This window comes from Papio anubis, chromosome 10 (genome assembly GCF_008728515.1).
Source record: "Papio anubis isolate 15944 chromosome 10, Panubis1.0, whole genome shotgun sequence".
Lineage (NCBI taxonomy): Eukaryota > Metazoa > Chordata > Mammalia > Primates > Cercopithecidae > Papio > Papio anubis.
The window spans coordinates 54,222,999-54,250,669 of record NC_044985.1 but is presented as its reverse complement, the minus strand read 5'-3'; the positions used below and the strand labels follow the sequence as shown (position 1 = coordinate 54,250,669).

General features: G+C 42.8%; 1 protein-coding gene across 1 annotated transcript in view; it reads right to left on the bottom strand.

Annotated features, from left to right (window-relative positions):
- Positions 1 to 27,671, bottom strand: part of MYO3B (myosin IIIB) — a 485,789-nt gene that overhangs the window by 140,669 nt on the left and 317,449 nt on the right. The window contains exons 27-31 of the mRNA XM_031651705.1: positions 26,233 to 26,406; positions 23,022 to 23,373; positions 20,461 to 20,518; positions 13,701 to 14,055; positions 573 to 674 (exon numbers count right to left, since the gene is read on the bottom strand). Of these exons, the coding sequence (XP_031507565.1) occupies positions 573 to 674; positions 13,701 to 14,055; positions 20,461 to 20,518; positions 23,022 to 23,373; positions 26,233 to 26,406 (1,041 nt within the window). The remainder of the gene's footprint in view (positions 1 to 572; positions 675 to 13,700; positions 14,056 to 20,460; positions 20,519 to 23,021; positions 23,374 to 26,232; positions 26,407 to 27,671) is intronic.

The window sequence follows — 27,671 nt, the reverse complement described above, 5'->3', positions numbered from 1 at the left end:
TTTTTAAAACGTTTGAAAACCATGATTTAGTCCAATTCTCTCATGTTACCATGACTGGAGCTTAGGGATATTAACTGGTGGAGGACTGAGACCAGAAACCCACGTTTCCACTTCTTGTCCACAGTACCCCTTCCTTCCATGAATGTTCTCAATCAGTCTGAGATTTATATACCAGGTTCTGGATCACAGATCTTCCCAAGACACAAAACTTTCCTCAGTCTTAAGGTAAATCTGATACAAACATGTCAGAGTCTGCCTCAAGAGGACGAGTTAAGGAGAAGCCATTGGTAAGGACAGCTGCAACTAGACCAGTGTCCCAGGCAATATGGAAGGAGGTGGAGAGGCAGCTGTGAGGAACTGAGCTTATCCCTGTCTATTCTACTCCCTTCTATGAAATCACCTTTCAGAGTCCTCTGCAAGGTTGGTCTTAAATTTAATCGGCTGTCACTTATAGAAGAAAGGAGTGGTGGACAGAAGGTTCTTATATAACAGGTGATCACTTCCAGCTTTGGAACCTTCTCTGGAACGCCCCTGAGTTTAGAACACCCATTCCAAACCTTGAAAGACTCCACCTTTATGGTCACCAGGCTCGCTGCAGTCTTGAACCTTGGCACTTCCCCTGGTACCCACTGCGACGGGGGAATGTGTCCCACTGCTTTGGTTTGAAGCGTCCCCTGTGGAATGAAACAAAAGGACTTTCTCAAGGTTATGCTCCCACACCTAGACGAATTACCAAACTGGGTGATACAAGTTGGCCAGGAAAATCCACACTTTTCTTATGGTTCAAGGCACCAAGGTGACTAATCTCACCTATGGACTTGGTGCTTATTTTTAAGATTTAATACAGTCTAGTTGAGAAAGGGCACAATAGTAGGAAACGGGAGAATTAATAATTGTTCTGGCTAGATTTTCTACTAGCTGAATGACATTGGGTAATTTGGGGAAACCGTGTCACTGATCACATTAGTCAAATAGGGAAACTCAGTGACAAACAGGGGTCATGAGTGCACCAGGCTAGGACTCTTGGTTTGGTCACTGGATAGCTTTCCTGCTGTCTTTCAGTTGCCACTACCAGGGAAGTAAACCAAAGGGTGAGCTTTCTCCCAGAAGCTGCTCCTTTTTCTCCTTCACATCTCTGCCTCTTGGAAATGCCCTTCCCTTCCTGTTATCTTGCAGCCCTGATCACAGATCTTTGTTATGCTGTCAGGGAGAAGATAGACTACATGCTATATTCACTTGAGGAATATCACATGGCAGCTTCTCATTGTCCAGTCAGCTTACTTCCTGCTGGATTCCCCAAAATCATGGCTCCACTAGGGATTTTCGCAGCTGTCACATCTCTTCTTCCATTCTCCATGACCTCAAGGTCACGAGGGGCTGAAGATGTTCCAACATCTTTTACCTCAGATATCTGGAGAAGGCAGGTTCTTTCCATTGGATCTCCCGACTTTAGACAGAAACTACACTGGCAGCAGGACTCCCCCTCCTCATGGAGGAGATTTTTTCTGGTCCCGCCCCGAGGCAGTCAACCCTAACTCTGTCCACATCTCCTTTTTTCCTGGCCTCTTATCTAGACCTTGTTCTCACTTCCTGCACATTCCTTCTGGCTTTGGCTATTTCTATTTCTGGCAGCAGTGCTTCCAAATGTACCACATTAGAATATTTGGTATCTCTGACCTTTCTCCTTTATTATTTGCTCAGATGCGATTTTTAAAAATCCTGTCTTTCTCCCTCCTTCTGGTTGACTCCTCCATCTTGGGCATCACCTTTCCACACCCAGCTTGCTATCACCCTCGTCTCTCCATTCCTTTCAAGTGGCCAAGTAAACATTTCTAGCTGCCTCAAAGTAAATTTAAAGAGACACAGGCCCTTCCTCCAAGGAGCTCGCATTCTAATACAGAAAGTAAGAGTAAAAAGAGATTAAAGATATGAAAGCACCCGCAACTTTTAAAGGGGGTGTATCAGTTTGACTAGTGATATCCCACAATGCATGTCTATTCAGAACCTCAGAATGTGACCTTACTTGGAAACAGGGCGTTTGCAGATGTAGTTAATTAAAAACGAGGTCATGTTGGATGAAGGTGGGTCCTGAAGCCAATGACTGGCGTCCTTACAAACAGGCCATGTGAAGATACAGAGAGACTCAGGGAGAAGGCATACGACAATGGAAACTGAGAGTGGAGTGATGGGTCTACAAACCAAGGAAGGCCAAAGATTGCCAGGAACCAACAGGAGTCTGGAGAGAGACTTGGAACAGACTCTCCCAAAGAACCTCCAGTAGAAACCAACATTGCTGACACCTTGATGGACTTCTAGCCTCCAGAACTGTGACAGAATAAGTTTCTGTTGTTTTCAGCTGCATAGTTTGCGGTAATTTGTTATGGCAGCCCTAGGAATCTAATTTTGGCGTTGGGGAGTAGCATGACAGATGTTAACGATGGAAATTAGAAGAAAGAAGGAAAAGATCAAACTGAAAGGTATGTACTTTCAGCTTGATTTGGCTGGGAGGTGCGGGGGAAAACTGGGTGGGAGGAGGTAAGAAAAGCTCCATTATTTTTATTTAACAAACATTATCACACATATGGATTATTATGTTCTATGCATTGTTCTCAGTCCTTTACAAACATTAACTCATTTAATCCTCATAGTAACCCTAAAAGAGAGCGACTACTTTATTCCCATTTTACAGCTGAGGAAATTGAGACAAGGGGAGGTTAAATGACTTGCCCAAAGTCCCACAGCTGTAGAGTGGCAGAGCCAGGATTTGAACCCAAGCACAAAATTTTTTTCCTAATGTCTGAACTCCTAAATATTACATGATGCAGGTCATTTATTTAAACATTTAAAAATAATAATCCCTATTCTCCTTTTTTTCCCCTTTATAAATGAAAGTAAAAAAAATCAGACCTTTGTACATTCTTTCCTGTGCTTGGGCCTCTAATGGTCCCACAGATTAGCTGCTGCAGAAAGAGGCTCTGGCCTGGCCTGGCATTTAGTGATCCAACCAAAGGACAGATCAGGCATTTTTTCACAGAGACACTGTCCTGGTAGGTTTCCTGGTTGGTGATTTAGGCTGGGTAAATGTTCCTGCCCTCATAATGGGCCTGGCAAAGGGCACCCACTGTATCTGGCAGAGAAGGCACATATGGATGAGGCACAAAAGCCCAGGCTTCCCCTCCTAACTGCTGCTGGCAGATTTTACAAGGAGCCAGTGTGGTTTCTGGCTTGGACTGACAGCTGGTCATCAGCCATCTTATCAGAATATAAAGGATAAAGAGGCCAACTTGTGGGAGGTCTGACAGGCAAATGCCACCAAAAGCAGCACCAAGAAAGTTGGATTCTTAAAGAATAGAATCTCATTGACACATTTTTTTTTTTCTACAGCCCATAAGAAATCCTGGCCTCCATCTCTATCACACAAAACAAGTCTAGCAATTTCAGGCCTCTGAAAGCATTTTCCACTTTGATTATCCAGTACTTAATTCCAGTCATTATCCCAGTTAAACTTTGACTGAGTTCAAAGAAAATCTTGCCTGGTAACTGTTTTCCCCAACCTGGAAGCCAAGGCGGGAAGTTTTCCATTATCCTAGAAATCAGTTTCTTGCTTGTCCTGGAACAGTATTGTCTGGGGAATTCCCCTTCTTTCTGATCATCTAGGGACTGTCAATCCATTCTCTTCTGACTCCCACCAACTTCAAGATTTCTTTCTTAATATTTACATCCTGCCTGCTTCTGGTAGCTTATAGACTGTTTGCTTCTTGCAGCTGTGTTAAGTGGCTCAGTTTTGTATTCCTCTCACGCCTGGGTCAGGGGGTTCAGTCTGATTCCATGTAAGTCTGCTCCGTCTTGATGGGAAAAAAATTTTTGTGGGTACCCCAAAAGAACCTAGCAGAATGTTCTGCACAGACAGGATGTTGAGAAAACGTTTGGAAGGAAGGACAGCAAATAAGGATTAGGAAGTCCGGATTATAGGAGATTTCCTAGCTTCCACCTGTAAAATGAAGCAAGATTCCTAGCCTACTTCTCAGGGTTACTATAATGATAATTATGGGAAGTAAGGTGTGTGCAAGTGCTTTGATAGACTATAAATTGCTATGCAAAAGTATAAAATAACCATATCTGTCAGCTAATCAAAAAGAAAACAACTCCCACCTCTAGGATCATTCCTGCTCCTACAGTTCTAGTTTCCTGTGAAGCAAAGTTATTTACTTTCCTATACATTTTACTTAAAAGGAAAATGCTCTAAATGTTTATAAGAGCTTTATTCATAATCACCAAGAACTGGAAACAATCCAAAGGTCCTTCTGCTGGTAAATGAATAAAATTGTGGTACATCCATACACTGAAATTCTGCTCAGCAATGAAAATAAATGAACTACTAAAAAATGCAACATGCAGATGAATCTCAGAAGCATTATGCTAAGTGAAAAAAGCCAGACCCAAAAGTTTCACACTGTATGACTCCATTTACAGAGTCAAGACTATAAGGACAAGACTCAGGAAGAGGCAAGACTATAGGACAGAAAACCCATTAGTGGTTATCAGGGGTTGAGGATGAGTGGGGGTGGACATCAGGAAGGGCATGAGGGAACTTTTTGGAAATGTTGTTTTTCTTGATTGCGGAGGGGATCCAGTTTTCTCAAACTGAATTTTACTGTATGTAAATTATACTTAATAAATTAGACTTTTAAGAAGTTACTAGAATTTTTAAAAATAAGGTCTCCTTTTCTTCAAACTGGATCTATTCCTAGAAAGCAGGATTCAATCTGCTTCTAATCCATCAGGAGGAAAGAGTCCGATGGGGAGAGCCTTGCTGTTGATGAAGGACTTTTCACAACCATTTGCATCATTGACCATAGCTGGTTTTGACACTAAGCACTTGGCTCAAAGTCTATGAAATTAGCAGGCTCTAGTTACTTGTACATCTCAACCGTCACAACTTTATTGACGAGAATGGCTACCAGCTGTCACCCTTGCCTCTGTGTCTGTATTTGGTGATTCAAACTTCATGGCCACAGCAAATCAAACCGTGATCCTGCTATGGCTCATCGTGTTGAGGTTTGAACTCCTGGCCAAACGGCTGTCGCTCAGCTGTTACGCTGCCAATCACCCGTCACTGTGGGTTAAACATGATAGGTTCACCAAGATCTTCCAACTCTTCAGACATCTGAAAGGCAACTTGCTTTCCACACCAGAAGGCAACAAATCTGGGTGATATTCAGCTCCTAGATTTTAGAATTTCTGGCTTTACAGAAGCAGGGTGACAAGGGAACTTGCTAGCTTTCAGAACAAGTTGCAAAAGGGCCTCAAACTAGTGAGGGGGAAAAATTATGTCAGGGGCACAACACCTAAGTCTTAACAATATTGAGGTTCCCCAAAATTTTATATACACAAATGAATCAAGCTTTCAGCATGAATGGAGCACAGCTCTTTGCAAAAACAAAACAAAACCACTTGAAATCTCTTACATGTTATTTATTGTTGTATTCTATTTTTTCCTTGTCAAATAAACAAGACATAAGTTAAGACTTGGAAAATTCTTTTTTTTTTTTTTTCGAGATGGAGTCTTGCTCGGTCGCCCAGGCTGGAGTGCAGTGACGTGATCTCGGCTCACTGCAAACTCTGCCTCCTGAGTTCACACTATTCTCCTGCATCAGCCTCCCGAGTAGCTGGGACTACAGGCGCCCGCCACCACGCCCAGCTAATTTTTTGTATTTTTAGTAGAGATGGGGTTTCACCATGTTAGCCAGGATGGTCTCAATCTCCTGACCTCGTGATCCGCCCGCCTTGGCCTCCAAAAGTGCTAGGATTACAAGCATGAGCCACCACACTCAGCCGGAAAATTCTTTTTATGAAGATTTTACTGTAACCGAATTTGAGATTTGACAGGTACTATTTTTCTCCAAAACTGAAATAAATTGTTTCATCTTTTTGAAGTTACAGCATTTTGTTTTTGTTTTTTTGAGATGGGGTCTCACCACGTCACCTAGATTGGAGTGCAGTGGTGCAATCTTGGCTCACTACAACCTCCACCTCCTGGGTTCATACAATCCTCCCTGCTCAGCCTCCCAAGTACCTGGGATTACAGGCACGAGCCACCATGCCCAGCTAATTTTTGTGTTTTTAGTAGAGACAGGATTTTGCCATGTTGGCCAGGCTGGTCTCAAACTCCTGACCTCAAGTGATCCACCCACCTCAGCCTCCCAAAGTGCTGGGATTACATGCTTGAGCCACTGTGCCCAGCCTGAAGTTATAGCATTATTATGTCCTCCATAGAAGAGTATTACACAGACTTTTTTTTTTCCCCCTATGTAGTTCACATTTAGGAAGGGAGTACAGAGAGGGAAGTCACATTTCATTTAGTGAATATGTACCATGTGCCAGGTACTGTGCAGGATGCTTTGCATATATACCTGCTATGATCTTCATAGCAGTCCTGAGGATTAGGCCTTAATGAGTCCCATTTTACAGCTGAGGAAACTAAGGCTCAGAAGTTAAGTAATTTTCCCCAGACTACATGGCAAATGGCAACATAGCCATCATTTAAAGTTCATTATTTGACTCTAAACTCCATATGCCTAGGACAGTATTTTAACTCTTTCCAGAGCTTTGACTGGTACCTTATGTCCAATGTGCCATATTCAAGATGGAAACCAATAGCAGGGCATGGTCTACTGGAAAGAGCACTGAGTGAAGGCTCTGAAGAGGGCTCTGAAGCCAGTGCTTAAACTTGAAGAACACGCCGGGCACGGTGGCTCCCGCCTGTAATCCCAGCACTTTTGGAGGCCGAGACGGGCAGATCACGAGTTCAGGAGATAGAGACCATCCTGGCTAACACAGTGAAACCCTGTCTCTCATAAAAATACATAAAAATTAGCCAGGCCTGGTGGCGGGAGCCTGTAGTCCCAGTTACTTAGGAGACTGAGGCAGGAGAATGGCGTGAACCTGGGAGGTGGAGTTTGCAGTGAGCCGAGATTGTGCCACTGTACTCCAGCCTGGGCCACAGAGCAAGACTCCTTCTCAAAAAAAAAAAAAAAAAAAAAATCTTGCAGGACACATAAGGAGAGATACAACTTATTTAACTCTCTGTACTCCTGGTTCATCTGTTAAGAGGTAAAACAAAGCCTGCCTTTCTATTTCCAAGAGTCTTTTGAAGAAAAATTGTATGATCATTCTTGCCATAGCCCAGTTAGTTTTCCCCCAAATGTTTCTTTACTATTGTGTAGTTACAGTCTAGACAACGACTAAAAGTTATAGAATGTGACAACATATTCTACGATTCTACATGAATTTTTTTTAAAGACATAGAGTAAAGGCAGCTCAAGTGTGTGACTGATCATAATAATGTTGTTTCATTCTGTGTTGAGGTGGCAAAGATACCTTTTCAGGCACCACTTCTTTGCAGCCAGAGTCTGGAGCACTCAGCAAGGTTCATAAAGGAGAAAACTGATTCCAAATTGGAGGCTCTAACCACTGGTGTCCTCTGAAGTTATAATATCGAGTCCTAGGGGTACCTACTGTTGCACAAAGGTTTCATCTTAAGCATACGTGTGCCGTGCCAATGTGATATTGGGTACAAGTGGACCTCAAGCCCACAATGACTTTGCAGCTTCCTCTCTGTGTATTAGGTAAACAGTGTTCTGCCCTCTGGCTTATTTAATCCTAGCATGGGCAATAATTTTATTCCATAGCAAAGAAGATTCCTGTGCATTCCAAGCTATGCCATGACAAAAATTCTATTGTTTGTGCCAAAGGGAGATTTGGCAGAGCTCATTTCTTGTCAGAAACCTCGAAGCCACAGGCCATCCTCTCTCTGCACTACACCACTTGCTCTAAGCCTTGTCACACACAAGGCATGTTTTCCTAAAGTAAACCACAATGCTTGCCCCCTAGACATTTCCCCCTACAAGATATGTTAAGCCTGCAGCTGTCAGAAATCAGCCCCAGGCCAGGCACAGTAGTTCATGCCTATAATCCCAGCACGGCACTCTGGGAGGCCGAGGCGTGTGGATCACTTGAGGTCAGGAGTTTGAGACCAGCCTGACCAACATGGCGAAACCCCATGTTGTGGTGTGGTGGTGTGTGCCTGTAATCCCAGCTACTCGGGAGGCTGAGGCAGGAGAATCCCTTGAACTTGGGAGCGGGAGGCTCCAGTGAGCCGAGAATGAGCCATTGCACTCCAATCTGGGTGACAGAGTGAGAGAAAGAAAGAAAGAAAAGAAAGAAAGGAAAAGAAATCAGCCCCAGTTTCTCAAGTATGGGAGAGCTAGGGAAACCAAGATAGCATGAGAGTGAAGTGAGCAGTGAGCAGGACCTCTCGTCTAGGACTGAAGGGCATCCTGTCTTGTGTTAAACAACGGTTTAGAAGATGGGGGTGTAGGGGGATGAGGAGGGCTAGTTTGCAGTTCACAGTGCATCTCAAGCTCAGGTTCACCAGGTCAATTATTTCCCCCAGATGTTTCATTGCTATTGTGTGGATATGTGAATATGGAAAACACCAGGAAAAGAGAGGCAGCTGCCTCCTGCCCTGTGGCCAAGAAGAGTTTGGATCTTGTCTTCTTTCAGACCTGTGCTTCCTATGATACAGACTGTCACTCTGAGGAATTAAGCTTTTGTGTGAAATGACCAGGGATCTAAGACATAGAAATGAAATGAGTGAAGAAAAAGTGAAATAGAGGTAGAACTACAAATTGAGACACAGAAAAGAGTGACAGAGGGCATGCTTGTTTTCCTTCTGTTTGTTCAAAATGGGCCTTTTCTCTCAATGGTGCATTGACTTACACTCCCCTTGTTTGGCTTGGGATCAACAATCTACTTATGTACAGCTTTAGCAGGATGAAAAATATCTACTACAGTCATTTTTACCTTCAAGAAGCACAGGTCATTTCAGTGTACACCCTTGGCTGTGTTTTGTAGCAATTTGCAGTCTTTGTATTGTTTTAGATTTTACAGAACTCCTTTCCAATGAGTGTTGGCAAAATATAGAGTACTTGATTTATTCAAACAGCATGACTTTGAGGAAAAGCATATTTTAGAGCGCTCTGTATTGGAGTTGGAGAATTTGAAGCCCCAAATTAAATCTCATTGTTTACCCTGGGAGCCCCAGCATAAAGTAGGTGCTTAACAAAAAGTAGTTAAGTAAGTGAAAGAAAGAAATATCCCAGTTTAAATATAGTTGTCCTGCACACGTAGGGATGTATCTGGAAATTTAGTTCTAGGAAATTACAACCACCTACTCATTGCCAACTGACCGACAATGCTAAAGGAAACAGCCTTTTAAACAGCCTTTTGAAAAGGCTAGGAGAAAACCTTGCACTGAAAGAGTTTAAAAGTTCAGGCAGTTTTAAACACCAAAAACTTGGTTCTGTTACAATGTAGGGTCAGGCTGTCTGGATACGATGTTTGCTTTCTCTTCTGGTAGCAGCATTTAAAGCAACTCTGCTCTGCACGCATCCCATGATGTGCCCAGTGGTTCCCAGCTGCAGTGGCTTAAAATGCCTGTTCACAGGCTCAAGGAAGGCGCCCTGCCAGCCTCATCAGAGTCCCTGCTGATGCTGGGAAAAGCACTCTCCCCAAAGAGCCTCAGAAGAGAAATGGCCGCCACTGTTAGAGCTATTGTTATCTTCTGATAACATCTGTGTTGTTGGCAGGGCCAAGGAGGGGAGTATGTAGGAAGCTGATTCAAGAACAGAGAGAAAGAGAAAATAACAATTGCCACAGCACTGAAGCAATTAGATGAAAACATCCTGAAAACTAGTGGCTCTTCCGACTCCTCTGTGTGTGTGTGTGTGTGTGTGTGTGTGTGTGTGTGTGTGTGTGTAGCAGTGAAGTGCTGGAAGACCACTCCTCCTGGGAGACGCTTCCAGCCCCTAGGGCTACACTGTCACCTATTCAAAGGGCATTTCCCCTTTGAGAGAGGGAGGCCCACAACTTTTCTCTCATCTAAAACATGGATCCTGAATTAGAGGGGCAGTTTGAAAGCCAATGCTTTAGAAAATTAATGAATGAGACATTATATGTAGATGTTTAAAAAAGTTCCCTGCCGTTTGTTTGTTTTGATAATTTTCACTGAGGAATGTAAGCATTTTTTGGTTGAATAAATATAGTTAGGTCCAATTTCTGAAACATAAGGTAATTTAAAAATATAATAGATTAGTAATGGAATCAATATCACTGTTACTTTTTACTTAGAATACACCATCTATTTGAACACTAATATGTACAATTTTTTTCAGATTTTAACAAAGTATGTATTTTAATTCTTTGGCATTTAAAGGAATGTGTTTTCCCGTGGCAAGAACCCATTGTCAGAATTATTAGCCAATACTAAAAACATGAAACATGCCACTTCTTGCCAAGGTGATATACAAAGTTGCTTCCCGCCTCCCACAGCCCTGCAAAAAAGAAACTGACGGACAATACCTTTGCTCAGGCTCCTATACTCTCTCTTCCTCTCCCCTCTCCCCGCTACATCTCATAAAGGCTCTTTATTGACTGTGCAGTGTTATACACATAGGAAATGTATCCTTGTGTACCCAGGGTATTTTTTTCCGTTTGTTTTCTCTTCCAGCATTTGATTACTGGCTGGTGAACTGTTTGGGCCCACAGAGATCTCTAGACCACCAGCTCATGTATTTGAAAGGCATCTGTTTATTTTGAAAATGCAAATGTGGCCTACCTCAAAGACTGACAAGCAAGAAATGACCCACTGAGTGGGGGGAGAGGTTTCCAGTCTGGAGCCCTGTCCCTCCCTCGATCACACCAAGACCACTGGCTGTCAGAACCGCTTAAACCTGCTCCTGGAATCTGAGTGAAGGGCCCACGATTAAAAATGAGCAGGCCTATCTCTCAATAATTAGCCAGGCAGATCATTTCTCACTCAGTTTAAAGTAATGATGAGGACATTTACCAAGGACTCTGAGCCTTTGAAATGGTGGCTCCTAGACTGAGGGCTGCCTGGAGGAGGGCCTGATAACAAGGACACAGAGTTCCTAATGGTGGCCGCCCAGTCCTCACGAGGAGAAAGCCTGGGAAGGTTAATTCCCTGACTTTGATGTCTGTCAAGGCATACCAGCAAGAATTAATTTACATTTCAGATGAAAAAGGTTGACAGCATGAAAAGGCATCTTGTTTCTGGTATGTGAATGTGCCGTAATAGATCGGGAATTCTGAAAGGAAGTTCTGAGGAAGCTAAAGGGATAAGCCGCACGGCTGCTTTTATTGGGAAGGAGATGAAAGGAAAACAAATTTCAATATGCGCTGCTCTGTAGCAACATGTAGGCCAAATGCTTCCTAAATTTCAAGGGCTGCTCTTTTAAAAATATATAACGTATCTTAGCAATCTTAGCAACACCACTTAAGAAAATACTATGGGCCAGAACTAGAAATACAAATGCATTCCACAGAATCTAAATTTCCAATGAAATGATTTGAAAAAATAATAAATTACAGAATAACCTTAGAAAACAACCGGAAATGGTTGTGCTCTGATAACATCCCTAAGCCACTTCCTGCAGGCTCCCAAAGCGGGGAGCTGCTGTATCTGGGTCTCGTTCTACTCGGAAATGTCCTAGTGGGACGAAGAGAGGCTTGTAATGGGATTATGTTTGGGGAAGAGCACAACCCCAAACAGAAAAGTCAGGATGAGTTGCTTTGCTTCTTAGATAAATGCAACTATGCCTTCAAATGTAAAGATAGGGAAAATATTCCCAAGTAAAAGTAAACTGCCCATAAAATTGCAAACATTGCTACCCTATCCATGCACCTTTACCACCAACACAAAACCAGCATACCAATTCCTGTCCATGGTGTTGGCCGAAGGGCAGATGCTGTCTGCCTTTGCTCTGGCTGCCACACCACTTCTTAGAGGGTAGAGGTGGTGTTGGTGCCGCCTTCATGCCCATCTAAGCCCCTGCAGACTCAGTTAATGGAAGTTCTCAACATCACTTGATAGGCAAGAACACTTTGGCTGCAAGGCTAAGAAAGGGGAGGTGCTCGCAAGGCTAAAAAAAAAAGGAGACGCCCTTAAAGAAATGTGTTCTCTAAAGTTTCACTGGGTGCTTGCAAGGCTAAAAAACAAAAAAAGAGAGAGATGCCCTTAAAGAAGTATGTTTTTTATAGTTCCGCTGAGCAACATTATCCTTCCATGGTAGCTACCCCATAGGTGCTCCCCTGAAAAGATACAATTATTACTATCCTGATAGTATGATGATGAAGCAGACCCATTTCTGTTTTACAGCAGCGTTCACTTGGCATGAACAGAGTGCAAAACAGGGAGCACTCTAAAGACGATTTTCGCTTAGGGAAAATGGATTTATGATTCCTAATACTGAACTCAGTGGATCAACAATAAATACGCTCAAAAAAGTTTAAATTTTAAAACGCATGTTGGGCTTTGTACCAAACTGCAAGATCAGAAATCAGTTCGGTATCTTCGTTTAATGAGAGACTCTGTGTGTGTGTGTGTGTGTGTGTGTGTGTGTTGGGAAGCAGGCAAGTAGGGGACAAATGATGTGCTTTGAGTTCTCTCTTAAGCTGTAACAAGAATTGCATCCCTCTTCCTGAGGCTTTGAAGTTGTAGAGCTTAGAATTCCTAGGGGATGGTGTTAAAAGTTAACATTTGCATTTTAATAGCACCCTTTCCACCCAACTATTTTAGTTTTGAATGAAGACATCAGGCTTCTACAGTGGTCTAAGAGTTCTGAGAAGTTTACTTGGAGCCAGGTTCTGGGCAGGGACCTCTTTGAAAAGGTTGCAGCTGTTTTATTTAAGAGTTTACTTCAAGCTCAGCTGTATGTGAAATCCTATCTCTCTCTCTGTTGCTGAGTCTACCAGCCTGGCTCTTTCTCTCATTCTGTCTCCAATTTCTTGTGGCTCCTGGAGCTCAGGGGACTGTTTCTTCCAGAGCCTCGATTAGGAATATGCAGTTTCAAATGAGGGAGGGAGCCCAGGCTGGCAACCACAGTGGACACTGCCATTTGCAGAAGAGCAGAGTGACTGAAGAGCCAGAGAGGGCACGGATGAGTCAGGAACCAGAGCTCACACTTCTCAGGCTGCCAAGGGCACACTGAGCCATAGAAGCCGCCATGTGCTCATGCCATGGGGCCCAGAGGACCATGATAGCTGCACATAGGCCAGGATTTGGGAAACTCAGTGTGCTGGGAAACCCTGAGTGATTCCTCCTCGGTGATGCTGAGAGACAGGTCTTGCATATAAGTAGAGAATTCCAAAATGGGAAGGCACCTTCTGGACCTTTTTAACCAGCGCTCTCATTTAACAGATGAGGGACATGTGACTCCAAGAGGGAAAGGGTTTTGTTCAGGTGGCAGCATGCAATGGTGCCTCTATCCAAACGGCCTGTGTTCAAATGCTGGCTCGGCAACTGATGAGCTGTGTGAGGGTGGACAAGTCCCTTCACTTCTCAGTGCCTCAGTTTCCTCCTCTATAATATCAGGTATACAAGAGAACCCAGTCAGAGCATCCCTAGCCAAGTATGGCAAACAGCAAATGCTCATGCTCACTGTTAGCATCAAAGTTACCACACAAGGAGGGTCAGAACAAACACTAGGACTCCTGTCTCCCAGAACTCCTGACTCATTCCAGTGCTCCTGAATTATTAACCGTTCAGCTTTTCTACACTTGTAGGAAGTTAGTCAGAGAATATATTCAAGTGGACACTGTGAAAATGATGTTTTAATTACCTGCTTGATTATGAGCAGCAGACTCACTCCTTCTGTTGCTTATTTTCTTAAATTTCCTCCGAGCATCATATCCTCTCCAGGCTAAAAATATAAAACCATGTGCTAGGAATGACATTAATTTAAGAACGTGCCAGAGAATTGATATAAGCTGTTTTCCCCTCCAATCTATTGCCCGTCTCATCCTCCCTCCTGCTTTCTCACTGAACAAAATAAGCAGAGGTACGTGAGCTATGGCAAGAAGAGAGGCCTCTCTGTTCTCACAGCTTGGCTTTGAAGATGCTTCTGAGGGGTTGCTTTTGTTCAGGCAGTGATTTCCAGAACACTCTGGGTTCCATTGATGAATCACGTGGGACCCCTACCCCAGGTGAGATGGTTTCCTGTCATTCTAATCCCTGGAGAAAGCCTTCAAGACTTGGGGATATGATACAGGGGGAGGGATTTAGGAGGGATGGTAGAAAGGAACTGGAATAGCCTGACCCTTTCAAAATCTGTTATATTGGGAGAAAAATATAAACATGAAAGTTGAAGAAGAGAAAGAGGAGAGTCGAGGGAAATAATAAGTAGCACAACATTGTCATTTGCTGTGAGTGAATTCTGTGCCGAGAGGTATGCTGAGGGAGAGGAAGATGTGCAATGGGAAGGGAAAAGGCAGGGAAGAAAGGTGAAGAAAAAGAGAGAAAAGAGGAAGGGACTCTCTGGGGCAAAGGTGGTAAGTCCTTTAGATACAAAACTGGGGCATTAAGCCGCCCAGAGGAGCATAACGTCTCTCTTTGTTCCTTCCATCTCTGAGTATCACAACTCTCCAAGTTGCTGGGTGAGCTCATGAAGTCCAAAATCGACTGAGGCACATTAGGATTCTGGGTTATGAGATCATAAGGGAAATCATCCAGTTTGTTCAAGATCTGGTGCTTTCATAATCATTTGTCTATTGCACAGGAACTTAAATGTTGTGTGTAACACTAATGACACATATATGTAAACAAAGAGTTACTGACTAGGCAGGGCACATGAAGAGATTAGCAACCTGTCCCTTGGTTTATAAGTTCCATCTGGACTAGAAAAGCCTTCTGGAAATGGCATTAGTAACTCTGGTACTGAACACCTGACCACAGACCTGAAGTGTATATTATCATGATGCGGAATGCGGGCATATCCTGGGCTGGGCTGCCGTTGTGACATTTTTATGCGCTTTTGTTGCGGCAGACAATTGCTCGGTTATTGAGGATCCATTGCCGCGCGCTATCATCCTGCCACTTCACTGTTTGTAAAGACATGTTTGCTTACCTGCAAGTCAGGGACCATGGCAGTTGTTGGGGCTCAGATAATAATTCCCCAAAATATGCTGCTTTGAACTCCAAACTTAGAGCACCTGGGTAGCAGCAAATGCAGGGAAGGGCTTCCTCTGAACTCCCCTATCTGATGAGAGAGCTGAAAAGCTCCTCAAGGTGCCTTTGAGGCGGAGTCTCACTGTATCTCAGGCTTCGGGTACAGTAAAGCGGCGATCTCACATGCTTTTTAAGCTCCGCCCGGGGTTTCAGCCACCTCAGCCTCCCAAGTAGCTGGGACTACAGGCGCCCGCCTACGCCCGGCTGGATTTTGTGACAGAAACGGGGTTTTCACCATGTTAGCCAGGATGGTCTTGATCTCCCACAGCCTGCGATCTGCCGCCACGCCTTGGCCTCCCAAAGTGCGAACGCGGTTGAACCTGTATGCTCCGCAGTGTTGGAAAAAGGAAGGAAGAAGAGGAAGGAAGGAAAAAGGAAAGGAAGAAGGAAAAAGGAGAAGGAAAAAGGAAAAGGAAGGAGGGATGGAGGAGGGAGGAAGGGATGGAGGGAAAAGGAGGAGGAACTCCACAAAAGCTGGATTAAAATTGAAATTACTTAATAATACAATAGAACCAAACAGTATTATAAAGGGGGCACGGACGGCTGCAGGCTGGATGGCAAACCCTTCTCTTTTGTGTCTCCTGGCTCCGGCTCCTGCTGGTATATGCTCAGTAGCAAATTTAAAGTATAAAGCATGAAATATTTGAGAAAAACCTGAAGCGAGACATTATTTTTAACATTATATATGGGTTCCTCGGGGAATTCACTCTACTGTATATTCTAAATAGAAAATATTAAAACAATGATATAAATAAAGTTTATAGCGATGTGACTTATGCTCATTACTGACCTCATGGGGGGTAAATACAATTCTCCTTCTAAGATTGAGCCAATCCTTGATAATTGATGTAAACAGATGATGGGGTCAACGGGGTTTTAGCAATTCCAAAGCGGCTCTCCAGGCCTGTCTCATGTCAGTCCAGGAGTTCCAGCAAACATGAGCCCTATCTGCCTCTCTTTCCCCATAGCCTCTGATAAAGGTGCTGACCAAAGGGCGGTAGCCAACAGTGGAAGTTCAGGCGGTGTGAGGTACCTAGATGATCCACAGTGATCTAATTTCTGCTGAGTAGGAGCAGTGTTGCCATCGACAATAAGGCTGAGGCTGTTTTTAAGGCATCAGGATGGACCATAAAAACTACAGGATCTATAGGACGATGTTCTCCCCAAGTAGAAAGCTACAGATGCTGAGACTAATAATCAGGCTATGTAGCAAATAACATGAGTCCAGTGAAGAATGGTGACTGCTGGCTGTGAATGGTGCATATTTACATGTGGTATTGGAATAAGCAGCACTGAGAAAAACATTTTTAAGCGAGCTCAAGATTTCATTCTAGAAGTGCTAATGGCTCTCAAATTACACTTATTACAGAACGAGGCAAATCCTCCTCCTCTACTCCCTAGGTTCCCAATCTCTTGACACAAGACCAGCAAAGGTCATTGTTGGGCTGGGGTCTTGTTTGTAGCTAGAACAGAGCCATTCATGCCAGTGACGTAACGGCAAGAGACAAAGAAATCCTGCGGAGGACAATTTGAACAATGAGACAAACTACCTTTGTTTTCCCAGCACCCAGTGATCTAATCTGGACTTTTCAAGATAGCCACACAGCTCTGTACAGCAAGAGGTGTTTGATGTGCTCTAAGACCTTGGTAATGTACAAATAAAAGAGTTTAGTGAAGCATTTTTCAGTCCACATCATTTGAGTCAGCATAGTGATAGAATTTTCGGGACCATTGGCTTACACCTTGTTTTTTTTTTGAGGCGAGGTCTTGCTCTGTCCGCAGGCTGGAGTGCTGTGGCGGGATCTCTCGGCTCACTGCAAGCTCCATGCCTCCGGGTTCCATCATTCTCCTGCCTCAGCCTCGGAGTAGCTGGAGGCTACAGGCCCGCCACCTGCATCCCGGCTAGTTTTTGTATTTTTAGTAGAGGCGGGGTTTCACCCGTGTTAAGCCAGGATGGTCGATCTCTGACCTCGTGATCCATGCGTCTGCGGCCTCCCAAAGTGCTGGGATTACAGGCTTTGGTACGTACATTTTGCTTGTTTTTTAATAAGTAAATGTTGGCCGAGGCACCAATAATAGCATGGTAGGTAGTAAAAGACCCACATAATTTATATTTATTAACTTGGCTCTTACCTACTTTCATGTTCTGTGTGTTTAACACTTTGATGTTGCTTTGTAATTCATATTCAGTGCATACTTGATTGTCTAATGCAATGCAAAATCAAAAATATCTAATCCTTTAGAAAACTGAAATCGCCGGGCATTCTCTAGTGGTAGTACTCCCTATATATTGGTATCACTATCGAAATTCCATTTATGGCGTCTGCTTTGCAGAATCCCATCTAAAGCAATTGGCAGTGGCGGTGAAACTCCACGCCTGTAATCTGGCACTTTGGGAGGCTGGCGAGGCGGATCCTGGAGTCCAGGAAGATCCCGGGACTCCGCAGTGAAACCCGTCTCTACTAAAAATACAAGTGCTTGGTAGCGGTTGTGGCGCCTGTAGTCCCAGCCTCCCGGGAGGCTGGGGGCGGGAGGTGGTGAACCAGGGAGGCGGGCTGCATTGAGCGAGGTCAGCCACTGCACCTCAGCCTGGGGCGACGGCGGGGACTCTGTCTCAAAAAAAAAAAAAAAAAAAAAAAAAATAAAGCAATTTGTAGATAGCAGAAGTGATCACAGCCTAACACTACTGATTCTGTGGAGGGATTCATCTTATTCAACGTATAGAGGAGGTGTGTTTTCTTGATACAATCATGAAAACCACGTTTGTTTTCTTCAGTGAACTGTTTCACACTGGGCTTTGGCTTCAGATGAAAGAATTTCAAAGAAAAACATTGTAAGCATGGAAAAGTATCCTTTTTTTTTTTTTTTTTTTTGAGGCAGAGTTTTGCTCTTGTTGCCCAGGCTGGAGTGCAATGGCACCATCACCATCCCGGCTCACTGCAACCTCTGCCTCCTGGGTTCAAGCGATTCTCCTGCCTCAGCCTCCCGAGTAGCTGCGACTACAGGCGTGCACCACCACATCCAGCTAATTTTATATTTTTAGTAGAGATGGTGTTTCACCATGTTGGTCAGGCTTGTCTTGAACTGCTGACCTCAGGTGATCCACCCGCCTCGGCCTCCCAAAATGCTGGGATTACAGGTGGGAGCCACCTTGCCCAGCCAGGAAAAATATATTTTCCTCACCCATCCAAATTCACAGCTGAGGCCCCTAGAACAAGAGACAGATTAACAAGAGAAATACATACAAATTCATTTAATGTCAGTTTTAAGTGACACAGGAGCCTTCATGAGGAAATGAAAACCTGAAGAAACAATTAGACTTGTGTATTTCTATGCCAGCTTTGATGAAGAAGTAGATAATTGTGGAGAAACAGACTTGAAAAAAGAGTTTATTACCCTAATGGTAATTAACTGACGGAATTTAGCAAGACCTGTTTGTTCAGATTCTTCTCTGTGTACCTGTGTCTTCAGAGATAAGAATGTTCCTTTTCTTTGGGTATAGGAAGAGTAGCTTTCACATGTGGGTCTTATGAACTGCTTCGGGGCAGAAGGGCAGGAGAAGGTGAGAGTGACCTTACTGCCTCTGCTATTTTCTCAAATGTTACAGTGCCATATTTTGGGGTAGTGTGTCCTTAAGTCCATCGTTACCAAAAGGGCTTCCCTTTTGGTAAAACTTCCCTTTCCTTTCTTCTCCTTTATTCTCCCTGTTTTTTAAAAATATAACTTGTTGAGGCACCAGGCATAGTGGCTCATTCCTGTAATCCCAGTACTTTGAGAGGCCAAAGTGGGAGGATCACTTAAGCCCAGGAGTTCGAGACCAGCCTGGGCAACATGGTCAAATCCTATCTCTGCAAAAAATCTAAAAAATTAGCCAGGCATGGTGACATGTGTCTGTAGTCCCACCTACTTTGGAGGCTGAGGCAGGAGGATGGCTTAAGCCTGGAATTTGGGGCTGCGTGAGCCATGATCATACCACTGCACGCTAGCCTGGGTGACACAAGAAGATCTTGTCTCAAAATTTAAAAACACACATATATATATTTATTATATATTATATTATACATATAATATATATTATATATAACTTTTAAAATATATTATCCTTTTAGAAAATCTCACCTTAGTTTTTCTTTAGAAAACTTGCAAGGAGTTTTTTCTCTGCTCTTTGCTGCCATCTATAATTAAGTTCAACCCCTTGATAACTTTGAAATAAATTTAATTTATTTGTCAAAGGATTTTCCTGCCATTCCTCAAATGAGACTAATCTGCTATTTTGAAATTACTTTTAAATATAGAGCTGTTTTTACTTCTTAAAATAATCACCAAAATGTGAAACATATCCCTCCCCCCTGCCAAATATATCCATATCTTCCTGTTTACGGAAGAATACGGCTACCTAATCAGTACTTGATTCATTCAACTTTATCTTCCGGCTACAAGATGATTTTTCAAGTTAGGATATAAAGCTGAATTTTCTGGAAACATTTGCATTCAGAAACCCTGGGGCTGTTTCCAAGGCTATGAAAATCTGTTTCCACCTTTGGGGAGGAGGGGCAGTGCTCTCTGAACCTGAACAGTGGCCAAGACCAGATGATGCTAGATCATTTGGCAGAACCCAGGAACCTGCTCATAGCAGATATCTTCCGGAGCTAAGTGGGAGGAGGGACAGCCAGGAGTCAAGCTTAGACCTTTCTCTGGACAGTTCATGGCATTAGCACAGATTCTTCAGCCCCAGGTTCTCCAGGACTGTAGTTTTCGTTATGATTTCTCTGACTTGGCTTTGGCTACAGCAAAAAGATTGTGTCGTGGAGCACACAGGGATGGTGGGAATGGCTGGCAAATCTATTGTGGTGAGAAAAGTGGGGGTAAAATCAGGATTTCCTATACTTTTAGGACCAGCCATTTACAACACGGGCTCCACTGGCTTTAAGTAGCCCAGGCTTGCGTATGGTGAATGCTCAATGTTACTGGTGATTAAGTATTTAAAGAATCTAATGAATGACCAGCACCTTGAAAGATATAAGAGGAGTGCAAGATATGTTCCAATTCACCAAAGATTTATACTTATTTTTCAGACATCTGCGGGTTTTTTTTTTTTTTTTTTTAGCAACTGTTAGTTTCTAAATGGGCAGAATGTATCCTGAACATTAATATTAGAACTTAACTTTGGTTGTCAGTCCATCAACTAAAACATCTTAATTTATTATGATAATAATATTCATATCTAGCTTAGTTCAGAAAGAGATGGGTAACAGTACTGTATGTAAAGAGGTAGTTTTCAAAATATAGTGAAGAAACATATAAGTGACATATCTATAGTAATCAAGTAAGAAAAGCATAATGTATTTCCTTCATGGAATAATTTTGGATTCTACCAGGTACCACAGTGATAAATCACTCTGAGCTCCTGTGTACTTCAATGTAAAGGCTAAGCTGAAAGGGACCAAGCCAAGAGGTTCATCAGGAAGGGAGAGTTTTCTGGAGAGATTCATTTTACGCTTTTCCTGAAGCAGCATGATGAGTTAATCAAGCAAAAGATATGCAACAGCAAAATAATCAATGTAAACGTCTTGAGAATCTGCACATTTGAAGGTATTGCAAAAACCAGACTTCCCTGAGCTGCCTCTTCTAAGTAGAATGGATTTTACATATTGGAGTCTGAGCACTGAGTTCAGAGTCAGAAGATCTCTGTCTCTAACTGTGGGTGAGTCACTCACCTCTCTGTACCTAACTTTCCACAGGTGGGAATAGGAACCAGATAAGTGGTTCTTAACTCTTATCTTGAGTAGGGAGAAGGACATGGGGCTCAAGGCTCTATGAAAGTCTGGTAAAAGTTATACACATTCTATCTTCGAAAATGCTCTTAACACAACACATTGCATAAAATGTCAAGAAATCCACATAACTTATTCTTCTTTTTTCTACCTTTCTTTTTTCTTTTTTTTCTTTTTGAGACACAGTTTCACTCTGTTGCCCAGGCTGGAGCACAGTGGTGTGCTCTGGGCTCACTGCAACCTCTGCCTCCCAGGTTCAAGCAATTCTCGTGCCTCAGCCTCCTGAGTAGCTGGGATTACAGGCATGTACCACCACACCTGGCTAACCTTTGTATTTTTAGTAGAGACGGGGTTTCGCCATGTTGGCCAGGCAGGTCTTGAACTCCTGACCTCAAGTGCTGGGATTACAGGTATGAGCCACCGCACCTGGCTCCACATAACTTCTGACAGCCCTCAAGGACCAAAGAGCACTTCCTGCTGCAGAATTTTATGGAAGACATAAATTTCCCAAGGCTTCATTTTATTAAAACATACAAGCTATCAAAATAGTATATATCCAGTTGAAAAATATCTCTATTCAAAAAATATCATTTCATTTTCTGTCTAAAATGTTTTGTTGCATGAAATGCAGGCTGTTCAAGGAAGAATTTTTAAATATAACAGGCAAAGCAGTTTGGGGAGTATTAGCAAAAGTAGCAGGCAACTAGAGATACCTTCTCCTGCATATAAATTATGGAATCATAAACTGGAAGGATCTGGAACATTCCGGGATATGTTTGTTTTATACCGCTGCATAACAAATTACTTCAGAATTTAATACCTTAAAAACAGATATTTATCATCACACAGTTTCTGAGGGTCAGGAATTCAGGAGCAGCTTATTCCTGGCCCAGGGTCTCTCATGAGATTACAGTCAAGATGTCAGCCATGGCTGCAGTCATCTGAAAGCCTGACTGGCCTGGAGGATCCATTTCCAAGGTGACTCACTCACATGGCTGTTGGTGGAAAGATTCCGTTCCTCACTGGCTATTGGCAGGAGGCCTCAGCTCCTTGCCACATGGGCCTCTCCAGGGGACTGCCTGAGTCGCTTCATTACATAGGAGATGGCTTCCCTCAGAACAAAGGGTCTCAGGGTCGGGGTCGGGGGCAGAGAGGGAGAGAAAGAAAAGAATTTGCAATGTGTTTTATGACCTAGGCTTAGAAGTGACATACTCTTGTTTCTTCTATATTCTTCTATTCCTTAGAAGTGAGTCACTAAGTCCAGATCACATTCAATGGGAGAGGAATGAAGGGGGGAATATCAAATAATTTGTAGACATATTTTAAAGCCACCACAAAAGATCTCTCAAGCTCATCAAGTCTTCTGGCTAGTAATGATAACAAAAACCACTCTTAATGATATAAAATGACTTGGGGCTGGGCACGGTGGCTCACGCCTGTAATCCCAGCACTTTGGGAGGCCGAGATGGGCGGATCACAAGGTCAGGAGATTGAGACCATCCTGGCTAACATGGTGAAACCCCATCTCTACTAAAAATACAAAAAATTAGCTGGGCGTGGTGGTGGGCACCTGTAGTCCCAGCTACACAGGAGGCTGAGGCAGGAGAATGGCGTAAACCCGGGAGGCGGAGCTTGCAGTGAGCTGAGATGGTGCCACTGCACTCCAGCCTGGGCCACAGAGCGAGACTCTGTCTCAAAAAAAAAAAAAAAAAAAAAATGACTTATCCAAGATGACAGATTAAATAACAGAGGCTAAAATTATTATCCAAGGTCACTGATGTCCAGGTCATTAATATTTTTAAACAACTGATAAGACTCCAGCTAATGAAGTTTAATTTTTGATGCAAGGGAAAAAAAAAACAAGAAAGAATCAAGTTAAATGCTACTTCTTGCCAGAAAAGAAAAGACTGATAAATTTGCCTACAGAAAAATAAAATTTTTCTACTTGAAAAAAATTGGAGATTTGGGAGGAATTGATCTCTTTTAGCTCTTTAGCTTTTGTTTGTTTAGATATAATGGGTTTTCCATGTTACACTTTATTATGCTCTTCATAGAGAGGCCCCAACAAAATGCTATTGTTCGGAATGTAGACACATCCCTCATCAAATCAATGGTGGTTAATTTCTTGGCCTATTTAACTGATTTAACTTGAAGAGTATTACCTTTGAGGGTAGAAGGGAGCTTTCATTTCCCCACATTCTCCTTTCTTATGTTCTTTAGTGCAAATGAAGACAAATCTTTGGTAAGACAGAGTAGAGAAAGAGACTTTGTTAAATGCACCACAGTTGTCCCATGAGACCTGGTCCATGTCAGCAAAAACAAGGTTTGTGGTCTTTGCTCTGGCTCCACTCAGAAGAATGTGAAGGACATAAGTCTGAGAAATTGTAACGACCAAACATTGCTTCTCCAGGACAGAGCCAGAAACAAAGTCTATCAGGTCTCCAAGAACTTCCAGGCTTTCCGCCAGAGGAAGCAGGACCTTAAAGAGAAGACAGGTAGGAGAGACTGAGGGCACTATGGAGAAGGAGTAAAGAGGGAAGGTGGCCCTGGACTCCATTCAACATGAGCTCTGCATTTACTGAAAGACAACTTAATTATGGAGGAAAAGAAGTGTTTAGAAATTTTGGAATCTTTGTGTATTCCTGATCAGTTGTCGGATTATTTCTCAGGTTATTTTCTTTCCGGTAAAGAACTAGTACCTGACCTCTTTCAACACAACATGGGCAAAACTGAACTGAACTTATCACACTTCAGACTCTACTACCACATGTTGAGAGCTACCACCTAGGCAGCTAGAACTTATAGGACAGAAAACTAGGAGAGAGCTAAAGAGAAAGAGATCTGTGGAGGATATCCTCAAGCATTCAGCAGAGTACTAACTGGGACATGCATACGAGGAAACGATCCAAGGCTGGAAAGAACCATCTGAGAAGATTAGAGGGAACAGTGCCTGGTGCTTACAAAGGGCTGGCAATACCAGCTGCTTATGCCAGCCTGACCAGTTGACCTCATAATTCATAGGACAATAGAGTACTCAGAAGGATCTTACTTCATAGTGAGGAAATATAAGTCATTAACACAGCTCTGGTTCTACCTAACAAATCTTTTTTTTTTTTTTTTTTTTTTTTGGAGATGGAGTCTCATCTCTGTCTCCCAGGCTGAAGTGGTGCAATGGCGAGATCCAGCTCACTGCAGTCTCTGCCTACCAGGTTCAAGCGATTCTCCTGCCTCAGCTTTCTGAGTAACTGGGATTGCAGGCATGCACCACCACACCTGGCTACTTTTTGTATTTTTAGTAGAGACAGGGTTTTGCCACGTTGACCAGGCTGGTCTTGAACTCCTGACCTGAAGTGATCCGCCACCCCGGCCTTCCAAAGTGCTGACATGTGTACATGACACATTTACCATGATACGCCATATTCTGGTTCATAAAACATGATTTAATAAATTAAAAAATACATGGCCGGGTACGGTGGCTCGCACCTGTAATTCCAGCACTTGGGGAGGCCGAGGTGGGTGGATCACGAGGTCAGGAGATCGAGACCATCCTGGCTAACACAGTGAAACCCTGTGTCTACTAAAAATACAGAAAAAATTAGCCGGGTGTTGTGGCAGGCGCCTGTAGTCCCAGCTACTCAGGAGGCTGAGGCAGGAGAATGGAGTGAACCCGGGAGGTGGAGATTGCAGTGAGCCCAGATTGCCATTGCACTCCAGCCTGGGCGACCAGAGTGAGACTCTGTCTCGAAAAAAAAAAAACCTATTTATGCCCATTCACAGAGATTCAGATTTAAATTGGTCTGGAACAGAGCTCAAGTATTATCTCAAAAAAATTAATTAATTAATTAAAAAATACTCAAGTCACACAAGTATGTTCTCTAGCCATAGTGGAATTAAATTAGAAATCAACAACAGAAAGATATCTGGAAAATTCCCAAATATTTATGAAGGGACTTCTAAATTACCCAGAGGCCAGAGACAAAATCAAAAAGGAAATTGGAAAGTACTTTAAATTAAATAAAAATGAAAATACAATGTGTCAAGGTATCTAGAAATGTGCAGTGTTAAAAACTTACCAGAAAAGAAGAATGGTCTCAAATACATGACCTCACCTCCACCATAAGAAATTAGAAAAAGAAGAGCAAATTAAACCCAAAGTAAGCAGAATAAAGGAAATAATAAAGATCAAAGTAGAAGTCAATGAAATAGAAAATAGGAAAGCAATTGATGAAACCAAAAGCTGGTTTTCTGAGAAAGTTAATAAAACTGGTAAACCTCTAGCCATACAGATCAGAAAAAAAGAAAGGAAAAGAAGAAACAAATTACCAATACCAGGTATGAGATTGGTGATATCCTAGTTTCTACACATATTAAAAGAATAGTCAGGGAAATATTATGAATGACTTCATGCCATACCATAAGCTAAAGAGAAAAAGCATATGATCCTAATAAATGAAAAAAAGCATTTGACAACATCCAACATCTAATTCTTATTAAAAATTTAAAAAAATTGGCCAGGCGCGGTGGCTCAAGCCTGTAATCCCAGCACTTTGGGAGGCCGAGATGGGTGGATCATGAGGTCAGGAGATTGAGACTATCCTGGCTAACACGGTGAAACCCCGTCTGTACTAAAAGTACAAAAAATTAGCTGGGCGTGGTGGTGGGCGCCTATAGTCCCAGCTACTCGGGAGGCTGAGGCAGGAGAATGGCATGAACCCAGGAGGTGGAGCTTGCAGTGAGTCGAGATCATGCCACTGCACTCCAGCCTGGGCAATAGTGCAAGACTCCATCTCAAAAAAAAAAAAACAAAAAAACAAAAAACAAAAAAGAAAAGAAACTGAAAATGAAAAAATATATTCGTAATAGCATTTTAATGTAAAATAAATAGGGATAAATCTGACAATGTGCAAGACCTGTACACTGAAAACTACAAAACATTGGCAAAAAAAATCTAAAGAAGACCTAAATAAATGGAGAGAGATATCATGTTTATAGGTCAGAAGAATTCATATTGTTATTACTTAAGTAAAGCAGATTACCCTCTATAATGTGGGTGGCCATCATAAAATTAGTTGAAGGCTTTAAGGGAAAAGATTGAAGTCCTGTGACGAGGAAGAAATGGATTCTGTCTCTAGACTTTACTGAGTCTACATAACACACACACACACACACACACACACACCCCCTACTGGTTTTGTTTCTCTGGAGAACCCTGATTGCTCTCATGTAGGTAAACTGAGGACACAGAGCCAACCTTGGTGATAAACTTACAATATTGCGAAAGGTAGAGGTAAGTTCTGTGCAAAACCATAAATGGTAGAAGGTTGTTTTTAGTGACTTCCTTCCCTATCATTTCTGTTCTCTTTGTTCACTGACTGCCCAAGTTCCCCACAGATTTGGGGGCTTCTACACCGCACACTGGGGATCTAGGACACCTCAATTCTCGTTGTTCCTCCTCACACTCACAAACGGATCTTCCCTGCCCTGTGTCAAAACTCTCTATGCCTGGGCATTCCCACAGGGCTGTCTGTGCAAGGGACTGGCTGGCTCCTTTAGTAAACATTTAGATCCTGAGGGGGAACTTAAAATCATTGATAAAAACTCTTTCTTTCTACAGAGGAGAAAGCCAGAGAGAAGGCAATTGGCCCAAGATGAGAAATTTAATAAGTGGAAGATCTGAGGCTTACCCAGGTCTTTTAATTCAGGCTTCTCTACACTTATCAAACCTTCCTAGCTCTTCCTGTGTGCACCTGGTATCTTTGACTCTCTAGCAGGGACTTTTGATGCTCCAGCACCTTTAATATCAGGCTTTTGACTTAAAGTGTTGATTTCTTCTATCTGAGTACTAGCTGTCTGGTTGTCCTTAACATACATATGAGGGATCCAAAGAATTTTTTTTTTTTTTTTTTTTTTTGAGACGGAGTCTCGCTCTGTCGCCCAGGCTGGAGTGTGGTGGCCGGATCTCAGCTCACTGCAAGCTCCGCCTCCCGGGTTTACACCATTCTCCTGCCTCAGCCTCCGGAATAGCTGGAACTACAGGCGCCCGCCACCTCGCCCGGCTAGTTTTTTGTATTTTTTTTAGTAGAGATGGGGTTTCACCGGGTTAGCCAGGATGGTCTCGATATCCTGACCTCGTGATCCGCCCGTCTCGGCCTCCCAAAGTGCTGGGATTACAGGCTTGAGCCACCGCGCCCGGCCCAAAGAATATTCTATTGGATTAGTATATCAGTAAGGTGCTTCTGTTTCAGTAGAAAGCTATATACATTGTCTTTAAAATGCCTTTCTGGGTTATCAGATTATTGGAGTCCTGTTCATCCCCTTTGAGCCATTTTGCAACTCTTTCTAAATTCCAACTAATAAATAGATATGTAAATTCTGTCCAGCCTGATAATGATTCTAACTGACTTCCTCCCCACTACAGAAAACCAGTTTTATCTCCATTTGCAATTCATCCCAACATTCTTTTATTTCATATAAGCTATGCTATTTTGACTCTTCCTTTGAACTGATTATAACATCTGCCTAGTTCCCTCATAACATGTGAATAAAATAAATTCTTTTTAACACATTCATCTTTATTTCTGTATGCCAGTCATGATTTTATCTTCTTCTGAACATTTTTTTTTAATAAGGGAAAGAAAGGAGTACAGAAATCTAGGCTATAGATCCAGGTTTGACACAAAGGTACACACACAAATGGGCAAGTTTTGAGGTAGGAAGTCTTCACACCTGGGTAGACCTAATGCTACCAAGCAATCCTAAAAGGCATACCTAGTAGGCGCAAAAAAAAAAAAACAAAAAAAAACAAACAAAAA